Consider the following 13,060-nt stretch of genomic DNA (forward strand, 5'->3'; position numbering starts at 1 on the left):
CAAGAGTCGTGAAGTGGTGTTGCAACTGTACAGGACTTTGGTTAGGCACATTTGGAGTACTGTGTGCAGTTCTGGTCGCCTCACTTTAGGAGAGATGTGGAAGCTTTGGAGAGGGTGCAGAGAAGATTTACCAGGATGTTGGCTGGAATGGAGAATAGGTCGTACGAGGATAGGTTGAGAGTGCTCGGCCTTTTCTCGTTGGAATGGCGAAGGATGAGGGGTGACTTGATAGAGGTTTATGAGATGATCAGAGGAATAGATTGAGTCGACAGTCAGAAACTTTTTCTTCGGGTGCAACAGAGTGTTACAATTGGACATAAATTTAAGGTGAAGGGTGGAAGGTATAGGGGAGATGTCAGGGGTGGGTTCTTTACCCAGAGAGTGGTGGGGGCATGGAATGCGCTGCCTGTGGGAGTGGTAGAGTCAGCATCTTTGGTGACCTTTAAGCGGCAATTGGATAGGTACATGGATGGGTGCTTAAGCTAGGACAAATGTTCGGCACAACATCGTGGGCCGAATGGCCTGTTCTGTGCTGTATTGTTCAATGTTCTATGTTCTAAGTGGGGTGTTCCTATGTATCTGCTGATCTTTCTTCTTAGTTGGTGGAAGGTTGGGTTTGATGGTTGTGTCAGAGGAGTCTCAATGAGATACAGCAGACTTCATATCGATGGTGCACTGTGGCAGCAGTATGTACAGGATCGAGAGGGAGTGAATGTGGTATCAGTCAGGCTGCTTTGTCTTGGAGGATGTTAAGCTTGAGTGTTCTTGAAGCTGCATTCACCCAGGCAGGTGGAGGGAGAATCCAAATAGGGAGCGGAAGGAAGACGGTGTGTAATTCCCAGTCTATGATCCACTTTGACAACCAGAATACACACATGGCTGGTCCAATTGAGTTTCTGGTGGACGGTCGTTGGAATTTGGCCCGCCCATCATGATTGTCTTGTTAGAATGAAGAATGAACTTTCGTTGATACCACACCTTTTCCTTTGTTTCAAGATTCCTGAGTCAATGTATTTCATTGTGCAGTTTGTAGGCAGGCCCTGGAAATAGCAGGTAAATGAGCGAGCAGATTATCTAATTTTAACCACTGTCCTGAATTCCTGATTCCGTCAGTCTCCTTGGGAACAGTCTATTTGCAACCTTGGGTGACCCAGTGGATCCTGGATAAGCTTCTATTCTTCTGTTAATGAAGATCACATAGTTGTGTCACTGTAATATCACTGGACATCATCCCTTTCTCTGCTCATCTGCCGAACACCATGCCTTTGTTTTGCCTAGACCACTCCAATACATGGTGTTGACCTTCTACATTCTTCATCGGCCTGAAGACACCAGAACTATAGGTGTCCACAGCTTACCTCACATCACATCCTCAATTCACTCACAGGATGAGGGCATCACTTATCATACCAGCATTTATTGCCTGTCCCTAATATCCAGAGATCAGTTAAGAGTCAAACACATTGCTGTAGGTCTCGAGTGGTGTGTAATCTAGATCAGGTAAGGATGGCAGTTTCCTTCCCTAAAGGATATTAGTGAACCAAATGGGTTTTTCTAAACATTGGCGATGGATTCATGGTCTTCATTAGACTCTTAGTTCCAGTATTTTTTTAAATTGAATTTAGATTCCACCACCTGCCATGGTGGGATTTGAACATGGGTCCTGAGAACATTATCTAACTCTCTCTGTTAACAATCTTGCAATAATACCACAAGGCCATCACCTTCCCTTTCTTACTATCTCCCACTCCTTTATGCTTGCTGATTTCCATTGCATTCCCCTCCCCTTCCCACCCAGCTAAGTGTTCATTTGAAAATTCTCCTCTATGTTTTCCAACTCCCTGCCTCTGTAAAGTCCTCCAGTTCCACAGTTCTTGGAGATGTCTGTGGCCCCTAGTTCTGACATATTGTGCATTCTCATGTATAATATTTCCACAAATGAGAGATGTGCTTTCAGCCCCCAACCCCAGAATTTCCCTCTGACAGCTCTGTGTCTTCCTAACTTGATTTTCCTTTTTAAGACACTCCTTTTGAAAACCTCTCTCTTTGACCAAGCTTTTACTAGTCCCACCTAATCTCTCTCTCATTTTGTTTCCTAATACTCCTGTGAAGTATCCCAGGAAGTTTCAGTATGTTAAATTTGTTAGTGATATTGGTAATTGTTGACAACAAAGAAAACAAATGTGTGTGGTTGCTTTATTTAAGCTGATGTAGGTATGTAACGTTCTGATAACATTGCCATAAACAGGCAATACATTTTCAAAGTTTGCCATAATGCATGTTCTGTCCTTTATCTGTCAAGTATCTATTTATTGTCCCCAGTTTTAGGAATTAGCTCAGTATAAGTTAATTTCTGCTGCACACAAAACTTGCACCTCTGTTCTCATTCCCCTCACCCCCATTTGAACCATTAAGCATATTCAATGTCACATGCCTTTCCAGAAGCTGGAATCTGATCAAGGTTATCTGTTTGTTCATATTGACATATTACATTCAATTGTTTGATTGAAACCTGATATGGTTACTGCTGACAAGTCAAAAGCTGAATTAGTTTTGACATATTGCAAAAATAAGATTTAATTTTCTGACCTTTGGATTGCTGTGAACCTGCTAACAAAGCAATCTCAATACTTCATTTGCATTACTTTTGCCACAGATTTGAGATAGGCTACAGGTTTGCCTTCTGAAATTGGTGGTTGGAAATGGGTTGTGTGTGCCTGACCACCAACTGAGCTGTAAGGTTGAAAGAAGCTTGTCATGGAGATCTTTGTCTTTGAATTACCAATACAGTTTTGTGCACTTAGTGCTGGCATTGTGGTGTTTAAAGTAAGAAAAACTCCATTTGAAGTCATAGTTGTACAGCAAGAAACAGACCCTTCGGCGCAACTTGTCCATGCTGACCAGATATCCCAATCTGACCCAGTCCCATTTGCCAGCATTTGGTCCATATCCCTCTAAACCCTCCCTATTCGTAGACCCATCCAGATATATTTTTTAAATGCTGTAATTGCACCAGCCTCTACCACTTCCTCTGGTAGCTCATTCCATACGCACTGCATGGAAAAAGTCACCCCTCTGGTGCTTTGTAAATCGTTCCCCTCTCACCTTAAAGCTATGCCCTCTCGGTTTGGACTCCTCCAAACCAGGGAAAAGACCTTGTCTATTTATCCTATCCATATCCCGCATGATTTAATAAACCTCTATAAGGTTACCCCTCAGCCTTTGATGCTCCAGGGAAAACAGCCCCAGCCGATGCAGCCTCTCCCTATAGCTCAAACTTAAGAAATTTGTTCTTGTTTAAATGACGTGGCATCTGTTAGCAGGTGTTTCATAGTGACCCATTACATGCACCAAATCCATCTCCATTTTAACTAATTGGAAGAGGTATTTGCTTGAAAACCCAATTGAGATAAGTGTCAGAATATTATCTCAAAGGCAGCCAGCACTCTATAAGGGACTGTATGGCTTTCCCTTATACTTTGTGAATTCCTGTTCTGTATATGGAAGATGGGTACATTGTAAATTTATGTTTCAAAGGAAATTAGATCCAAGGTGTACTCACTCTGTTTATTTTGAAATTGATTGAATTGACCTCCTCCGCACTATACTGAATCGTTAATCAGTTTGTTTTTGGAACAAAGGTCAGTTCAGAATATGCTGATGGAAAAGTCCAAGTGGATTTCTACAAAAGGATCAAAACAGAAATAGAACATAGGAACAGGAGTAGACCGTTTAGCCCCTCCAAGCCTGTTCCACCAATCGGAGATTGTGGCTGGTCTATGGCCTAACTCCATATATCTGCCTTTAGACCATATCCCTTTAATACCATTACTGAAGAAAAGAATCCATCTCCGATTTCAAATTATCAATTGATCCAGCATCCGCTGCCGTGTGTGGGAGAGAAGTCCAAAGCTCTCCCACCCTTTCTGTCGAAAGGTGCTTTCTAACATCTCTCCTGAAGGGTCTGTCCCTCATTCTCAGACCATGCCCCTTGCTCTAGAATCCCCAACTAGTGCATGTAGTTTATCTTTATCTACTTGTCTTTTCCCTTTAATATCTCAAACATCAATCAAATCACCACCTAACCTTCTAAATTCTAGAGAAAACAATTTTAATTTGTATAATTTCTCTTCATGACTTAAGCCCTGAAGTCTAGTAAATCTGAAAACAGATGATGGAAATCACAGCGGCTGCGGCAGCATCTGTGGAGAGTGAGCAAGCTAACGTTGAGTCTAGATGATTCTTCCTCTCAATTTAAAACGTTAGCTTGATCTCTCCCAACAGATGCTGCCTGACCTGTTGTGATTTCCAGCATCTTCTGTTTTCAGTACAGTTTCCAGCATCTGCAGTAATTTACTCTTGTTCTTGTAAATCTACTTCGTACTCCTCCAAGATCAATGTATCCTCCCTAAGGTGTGGTGCCGAGATGTGGTGTCAGTACTCTAAGAGGCATCTTACCAGGGTTTTGTATAACTACAGTATAAGATCTATGTCCTTATACTCCAGGCTACAGTGAGGACTGCAGATGCTGGACATCAGAGTCAAGATTAGAGTGGTCCTGATGAAGGGCTCCTGCCTGAATTGTCAATTTTCCTGCACCTCGGGTGCTGTCTGACCTGCTGTGCTTTTCCAGCACCACTCTAATCTGTCCTTATACTCCAGCCAGCTTCTTGATTATTTTCTGCACCTTTTCATGAGTGTAGTACTTACTGCAACATAGATCTAAGTGTCGTTAGGCAATTGCTTTCGCTCTCTCTCTTTCCTCCCCACCACCTCCCTCCTTCCCTGCTTATGATAAGATGGAAGAAAACACAATGTTTTGCACAGAAACACTGCTGGGCTGAAAGCACACAAAACCATGACCCTTACTGCATCACAGTTTCTTGTTCAGTCATGCCATCATGGGGAAGTGCAAACTGGACACCAATGCCTGCCCAAAGAAGTCTGTATTCCTTGGCTGCTCTACCTTTGTTTGGATTAGAGTGAGAGATGATATCGTCTAATAAGCAAAACAAAATTTTGTGTGTACTCTGCTGAAGCTTGATGTAGGTTAATTTATGAAACACAAGGAGGCTGCATGGGTTATGACTTTATGATTCTTTATGACTGTGTTAGACAACGAGAACTAGAGCATTGAGAGGAAGTTTGCAACTTTGTAGGAAGATGTCTCAGGATAAACACGCAAACTGCCGAAAGCCTCGCTAGGCGGTTATTGGAAGACCAAGTTGTAAAATACAAAATCACCAGCTTTGAGGATTGATCAAAATCTTTGCCCTGAAACACTCAAGAGAAAATCAGCAACTGAAATAAAGCAAAAGAATTGGGGATGCTGGAAATCTGAAACAAAAACAGAAATTGCTGGAGATACTCAGCAGGTCCGGTAACATCTGTGGGGAGAAAACAGGTTAAGTTTTGAGTTCCGTGACCCTTCAAGTGTCTAGTCACCAGATTTGAATCATTAACTTTGTTTCCTCCACGCTGATACTGAGATCTACTGAGTTTATCCAGCAATTTCTGTCTTAGTGTCAGAGAATGTTGGGACAGTGCAGCCCCTAAAGATAAAGTCGCTACACTCTGAGATGCACACAACACTGAAATCAGCGATGTAAGTCTTGTCCTGGTTTGCCTTACCAAAACGCAGCATCATATATTTATCTAGATTAAACTCCACCTGCCACTTCTTGGCCCACTGGCCCTTCTGATCAAGATCTCACACTCTGAGATCACCTTCACAGTCAGCTATATCAACAAGTTTTGTGTTATCCACAAACTTATTGACCCTTACCTCCTATATTCTCATTGTTGATATTCATGATGAAAATCAGTGTACCTAGGATCAATCCTTGAGGTACACAACTGGTTGCAGGCCTCCAGACCAATTTAACAAATCTCTACCACCAGCTCCGCCCTCTTATTAAGGGCTGCTCTCTTATTTCGACAGAGACGGTTTAACCGGAGGGTAACCGTGTCTCAGGTGAGCCAAGAAGTTGAGCAGGAGAGTCAATCATGGTAACCTCAGCCGGTGTGAGAATTGAACCCACGCTGTCAGTGTCACTTTGCATTGCAATCCAGCTATCCAACCAGCTAAGCTAACTGGCCATCTGCATGATGTCCCAGATTTATGAGGGGAATCAACTTGTAAAGATTTCACTGTCTCCTAGTAGATGAAAGGCACATTGCATTTCAACAGTTTGTAATCACACGTTGACAAAAGGAAAGATCAATATCGGTCTGTATTGGGAATATCATGAAATCTTACATATCAGACCAAGTTGGCAAGGAAACTGTATTGGCAAAGGCACCTGGCCATAAAAATAAAATATCCAGCATTGTGCTGTCATGCATGTCTGAAAGGTCAAAACTTAAATCAGCTTAAAGAGAAGCTACCATACAGACATTGGTTTGAAAAGTCAAATTTGTGCGGGAAACTTGCTAGTCCAAAAATTATGGGCTTGATTTTTAAGTGGGTAATATTTTTGAGTATTGATATGCTCAGTTTGGGCTCAAAAGGACCACTACAATGACATAACGTCAAAGCAAAACATGAAATTGTTCATATTAATTCTTCAAAATTTACTTTGTAATAAAAATCTTGCAAACTTTGTACATTTCATTCAACACAATGCAAATGCCCATTAGAAATTACCTGCAATAGTTTGCATTCAAAGTCACAATGCTCACTATCCGAATGCCTGTGCAATTAGTTCCAATAAGTTGGTTGCATAACATCACCATGTGGACCTGTCTGGTTATCTTCATAATTGACAGACATGATGGGCTGAAGGGTCGATTCCTGTGCTGTACTGTTCTGCAGTTTTTCCATAAATGATTGTCTTTGACAGTCCACCTTTTAGAAATGAGTCTCTTCTAGTCACTATTGGACAGGGAAGTTGGTAGCTTTTATTGTTCTAATTGAAATGTGACAAAAGCTGTGTGGTAATAAGGATCAAAAATCTTTGTGGTCAAGCAAAGGGTTGAAAAGATTGTGCCATTGATCGATGATTAAATAGTGCCTTTGGTGAATCTAATGCATCACTTAGCACTGGCCTTGAGCTGAGTAATATCATTTTCCTTTGTACCTCCGAGTTTATAGATCAGATTGATCTGTGGGTGATGTGACCAGTTTCTTTATTCAAGTTATCTCATTATGTCACATTTCTTTTTCTTTCAGCTTGAACTGGCTTTGTACATGGGTTTTTTTTCCTCCAAAGTACATAATGTTACACCTGGTTAACAGGTTCTCACTAGAATTGGGTGAAATGAAAATCCTAGATGTGCCTTTAAATTTATGAACCACGATAATTATATCAAAGTAATTAGCAATCACAATGCAGTTTGATCCCTGAGAAACTTGGGTAATTGTTTACTTGAAGTATATGGAAAAATAAATGTTCTCAGACCATAAATTATAGGGCTAACGTTTACATGAGAACTTCTACACCAGTATATATGGTATTTGTTAGAAGCATGTCTATGAATAAGTTCTGTTTGTGTAGCCTGTAGAATGTGAGTCAACAGGATAGCCTATGACTACTTAAGTAGTTTAAATGTTTGCTATTGTGAAGTATTAGCATCAGTTTATTTGTACAAGACATAAGCAAACAAAATAAAAACTTCTTTTAGAGAATCCTAGAGTCTCACAGCATGGAAACAGGCCCTACACTCCAACCAGTCCGTACCGAACATAATCCCAAACTAAACCAGTCCTACCTGCCTGCTCCAGGCCCATGTCCCTCCAAACCTTTCCTATTCATGTACTTATCCAAATATCTTGTAAACGTTGGAATTGTATCCACTTCCAGCACCTCCTGAGGAAGTTTATTCCACATGTGAACCACCCTCTGTAAGAAAACAAAATCCTTTACCTAAGATGATAAAATAAATTATAAGATACTTTCTGAAATTTCACATCCCCATTTGATCAGTCATTTTCTTTTCATGGTTTCTGTATGTGTCTTTCTATAAGTCAGGAAAACCAGCGATGAATTTAACACCATTTGATATGTCTCTCAATGGATTAAAAACTTGGTTAATCCAGTTTTTGCATACTGTCATGTCATCAAATTAAATATAAAAGCACACCTTCTGAACATCATAGGATGGGTTTTCCAACATTTTTAAGAAAATGAGTTTTTCTTTTCATTACAATCTTTTTTCCCTTCTTTTCCATTTCCTTCTGTGTATGGTTTCCAAATCCAGGCACTGGTGACCATCTGAAACATCCCCAAATGGCCACTCTTGTAATACTAGAAAAATCACATCATTGGTTTGGATCCCACAGGCATCCTGAACAAATCTTTTTCGATCAATAAATGTTTGACAGTATAGGCACTGAGGAGTCAAGACCCTGGCCAGACATTAAAGCCAGTTTACAGTTAGTTGACACTCTGGCTGAAACCATCTAACAGACTAGGCCTCAAACTTACCTGAGATTTTTCATTTGACTAGATTATGCCTGTATCCAAAAAGCTACTGGAAAGACTTCTTTGAAAATTGTCTAGAATTGAATCCAGATGGTTTTGTGGTACCATGTGCAATTCTTTTGTATTTCTAAGCTCAATTGTTATGCACCATGCAGTGAAAGTGATGCTGATTTATGCCACTGGAGGCAAATTGTGCCAACTCCATATTGGTGATCATGTAATTAACACAAATATTTTCTTTTTCCTTTTCCAGGTTGCATGACTGACTGGACTTGATGCATGGTGGTTGCATGACTAATGTCTTTGTGGATTTATGAATAAGCAGATGCAGATATGGCTCACACTGTGATTAATGGGAGTGTTCCAGGTAATAGACTTTATTATTGCAAGATCATACTGTGGGCATTTTCCATGGCAAAATCAAAGCCATAGCATATCACTTTTAGATCCAATAGGATTTCAATTCCAAATAAATGGAACAGGCTGTCAATGTAAATCACTTCTTCTGCTGAAATGACTAGATTTGCTTTTCTGTAATGAAATAATGAATCGATAACAAACTCAAATGATTTCATCAATACAAAACTTAATGAAATTAATGCTACAGTATAAATGAATGTACTTTATTAGGTGGCAATATTTCATTTGTAACAGCAAGTAATTAGTGGTGAAAAATTGATGCTAACTTCATTGCATTTGCAAGTGACAAATTTCATTACAATTTTACTCAAAGACATCGCACCTTGGAGAAGCATGGAAAAATTCCCTGTTTGATAGCGAGTATCACAGTCGCTCAGCCTCTACTTTGTCCTTAACACTGCTTAACCAAATTACTCTTTCACTCTCCACTATGCAAGTTCTGTTACTTGTGTGCATCATTGGATGCACTTGGAGTTTTTACATTTCTGACATAATTGCAGAATTAGTTTTCATTATACTGTATGTCATAGAGTCGGCTGATTCATTCTTTTCTGGTATTGGGGTCAATGTTGTAACATTTTCAAGATGTCTCAATTTAATAAACTTTTATCTTCACACCAGTATTACCATACCTGACGGTTGCTCGCTACCAGGTCCTTCACTTTAGCTATACAGGCTTTGTTTAAAACAAATATTGGCTGCAAAATCAAAAGTTCTTTGCCAGTTATACCTTAGTAGCTATGATCCCAGTCATAGAACATTTTCTGTTGGCTCCATAGTGTTTTCTCAGACCAACACAATTAATGCCATTCGCTGTATTCAGCTTACCGAAAGGGGAAGCTACACAAATACCCCTGTCCTAAATGATGGAGCAGCTCGGCGCATCAGTGCAAAAGGTAAGGCCAAAATATTTGCAATAATCTCCAGTCAAAAATGCCAAGTGGATGATCCATCTTAGCCCCTTCCTGAGGTCTCCAATGCCATCACCGTCAGCTTTAGTCAATTTGTGACATTAAGAAGTGCTGGAAGGCACTGAATGATACAAAGATTATGTGACCTGACAAAATTCTGTCAATAGTATTGTGGTCTTGTGCTCCAGAACTAAAAGATAAAGGTAGGGAAAGTCACCCTAGGGCTACTCTCACATTAGAGAGAGACGGCTGGTGGTGGTTTAATCTGAGGGTCACCATGCCTCAGGCAAGGGAGAGGTTGAGAAGGAGAGTCCTTCATGGTAATCTCAGCCAGTGCGGGAATTGAACCCTGGCTATTATCCTCACTCTGCATTGCAAAACAGCCATCCAACCAACTGAACTAACTGACACCGAGCCATTCCTTGGTCAGGTTGTTCAGTAGAATTACAACACTGGCATTTAGCCAGGAATGGGATGTTACCTGGGTGTGTCTGGACCTCCTGAGACAGGACAAACCCAAATGAAAGCGAAGTACTGTGGATGCTGGAAGTCTGCAATTTAAACATAACTTACTGTAGAATCTCAGTAGGTCTGGTGGCATCTGTGGAGAGAGAATCCGAGTCAAGAGAAAGAATGTAAACTTTTTAAGTTGCAGTGAACAGATGAAGGATGGTGGCTAGAAGGAAGATAAGCTGCATCCCTTTTTCAATAGCACTTCTTGTTGTATTCTATGAGGATCTTCATTCACTGACGCACTGTAGAGCTCTGGAACATTGCACAGTGTTTCAGTGCACGAGTGAATGCATTTGAGTGAGGAAAGTGAGTTGGGCAGTGGGGAGGATGGCAGTGAGGTTACTTGGGGTTGGGATTCAGCATCGGTTGTATAATTGCACAGATGCTAGACATAATTTTAATCTGTCCAGCATTTCACAGATAAATATCCAGGCAACTAAGTTGGAAATTCTAAGATCTTTTTGTGACTCTGCCTCCGAGTGAAGGGCGTTTTCACATGGTCTTGCAGAGAAGAAGAAATTGCCCACCAGGTTTTCCAGGCAATCCCCGTGGAGCCTGTTTGTCTTATCCTCAGCTGAGTCATGACCAGCATCTTTCAAATAATGTCCAATCTCCAAAGATCCAGGAATTGGAAACTTTGGGCCATGATCTTCATACCAGAACTACATCTTAAAAATGGGTGATGACCTCCATTTGAATCATTGATCTTAAGCTGACCTCAGTCTCTTTAAAGGGCTACTAAGGAAATGGCCAGAGTTGATTTTGGATCTAGGTATTACAGGGAAGCTGTCAAAATTGTAATCATTCAATTTCCCATTGTAGGATAAATAAAGTGACTAGGGAAAGCTTGGACTAATTTAGCTGTGGGGTAAAGTTTGATGCCATCTTGTATATTTCCTTAATTTGATGCTGTAACAAATACTTGGGGTACTTTGAGTCCTTGTCCTTGGTGGCCTGGACAAAGGGAGAAGATAGTCCCACAAAGTTCTTTTTATGTATAATTTGGGGAAATAAGTGTCAATCAGTATCTGAATTTATGCTGGGTTTTTTTGGATAAAGTTTGGTGATAAGATAAGAGATATAATGCATTTTCGACTACCCCATGTCTGCATCTATGAAAATTCTCCTTCATTGTCATTTAGTTTAAATCCTCTTTCACAGCTCCATGCCAATCTTAGCACAGAATTGACTGTAAATTGCCAGATAAAACAATTAAGCATTAAGTTGATAACTTTATAGTTAACTTAAAATAACAGAATCAATGTTTCAAAATTATGGTTTCTGTCCAGAACAGCCCGATTTGAATTGTAAATAGTTTAGCATAAACCTGAACACAGAAAACCAGACATGTGCAGATTAATGCATAATTTAACAATCTGCATTTTTGTTTTCTGAAAGGCTTAACAAATCTTCTGAGATGTAAGTATTAAGTGGTGTATGACAGTATAACATTCCTTCCCCCACAGCTACAATTTTATATCCTTAGTTGTAAACTGTTGTTCCTCCTAAAGATTTGTAGCCAGCCAGTGTAACTACTTCTTCTCAATTCCTTGCCCTTTTTGTTCTGAGTTTAGCATGATGTAACTGTACAACAGCAAGTGTTGATCTTGGGCAGTGAGTGAGTGTTTGCATGTGTCAAACTAAATGAACATTAAGAAAAGAGTTTTCAATGAAACAAAGTCTAATGAATGGAGACATATATGGATCATGCAATCGTAAAGGTTACATTAACGAGTAGAATTAAGCTTTTTTAATTTTTTTTCTTTTAATTTTTCTCTTTCTAATTCTCTTCTCTTTCTCCTTAAAAATTTTCACTTTTTTTGTAAAACTAGACATGGCAATAAATTGCTGTTCTATTCTATTCTACCTTTTCTTTTTCACTTCCCCCCACAGCCATGGTTAGCTACAGTTTTATAGCCTTAGTTGTAAAATATTATTGTCAAGGATTTGTAGCTGAGGAGTGTTTCTTATTTTCTTACCTTCAATTCTTTGTCCCTTTTTTTTTAAGATTAGAATGCTGTGCAGAAACCAGCCGCAATGCTTAGTCTCTGAAATCAATAAGTAAATAAGTATTGGGTACAAGTTGAAGTTGTAATTCTCATGATATTGGATGCACAACCTCCCAGAAATACACTTTGCACTTCTCTAATCTCAAAGGACTTGTGTAGATCAACCAGAGCTGAAACTGCAGCACCGCTGTGATTGACTCTTAATTGTTGAGCAAGTCATTCTGTTGTATAAAACTGCTGGGAGAAAGGTCCAAAAGCAGAGAAGCCGAATGCTTCAACCCAGATACTGAAAGCGACAACATTGTAAACCCTGTAAAGTCTGCCTGGGTAATGACAAAGGGCTTGTGCCAGAAATTGGAGAGCAGTCTCACAGACTTGGAAAGCAACAACCTGACATACTCATTCACACAATCATACCTTACAGATAATGTACCAGACAACACTGTCCCATCCCCAGTTCCATCCACTGACAGCACAGTCCCACCAAGGATGGTGCAATAGAGCTGGATGAAGTAGCTCTGTGAGTCCGCGACATTGACTCCGAGCCCCATGAAACCTCATTCTATTAGCTGGACAATGAGCAGGGAACGCTCTTGCGGATCACCAACCCTTGGCTCTCTCTTAGCTGATGAATAAGTGCTTCTCCATGTTAAACCTCACTACAAGGACCCACAATGCAGTCAGGGTGGGGTACTGAACGTAGAAAATAGGAATAGGAGTAGGCCATTCAGCCCTTTGAACCTGTTCTCCATTCAATATGAACATGGCTGATCATCTAACTCTG

The 13,060-nt window shown here is 40.3% G+C and overlaps 1 protein-coding gene across 10 annotated transcripts in view; it reads left to right on the forward strand.

Moving 5' to 3' along the window:
- kank1a (KN motif and ankyrin repeat domains 1a) overlaps positions 1–13,060 on the forward strand; it is a 247,080-nt gene that overhangs the window by 153,299 nt on the left and 80,721 nt on the right. For 8 of the 10 annotated variants that reach the window (XM_043718316.1, XM_043718240.1, XM_043718288.1 and 5 more), the window contains exon 2: positions 8,677–8,790. The exons of the other annotated variants lie outside the window; for them this stretch is intronic. In XM_043718316.1, the coding sequence (XP_043574251.1) occupies positions 8,757–8,790 (34 nt within the window). In that variant the 5' untranslated portion in view covers positions 8,677–8,756. The remainder of the gene's footprint in view (positions 1–8,676; positions 8,791–13,060) is intronic. 10 annotated transcript variants of the gene reach the window in all.

This window comes from Chiloscyllium plagiosum, chromosome 2 (assembly GCF_004010195.1).
Source record: "Chiloscyllium plagiosum isolate BGI_BamShark_2017 chromosome 2, ASM401019v2, whole genome shotgun sequence".
NCBI classification, from domain to species: domain Eukaryota; kingdom Metazoa; phylum Chordata; class Chondrichthyes; order Orectolobiformes; family Hemiscylliidae; genus Chiloscyllium; species Chiloscyllium plagiosum.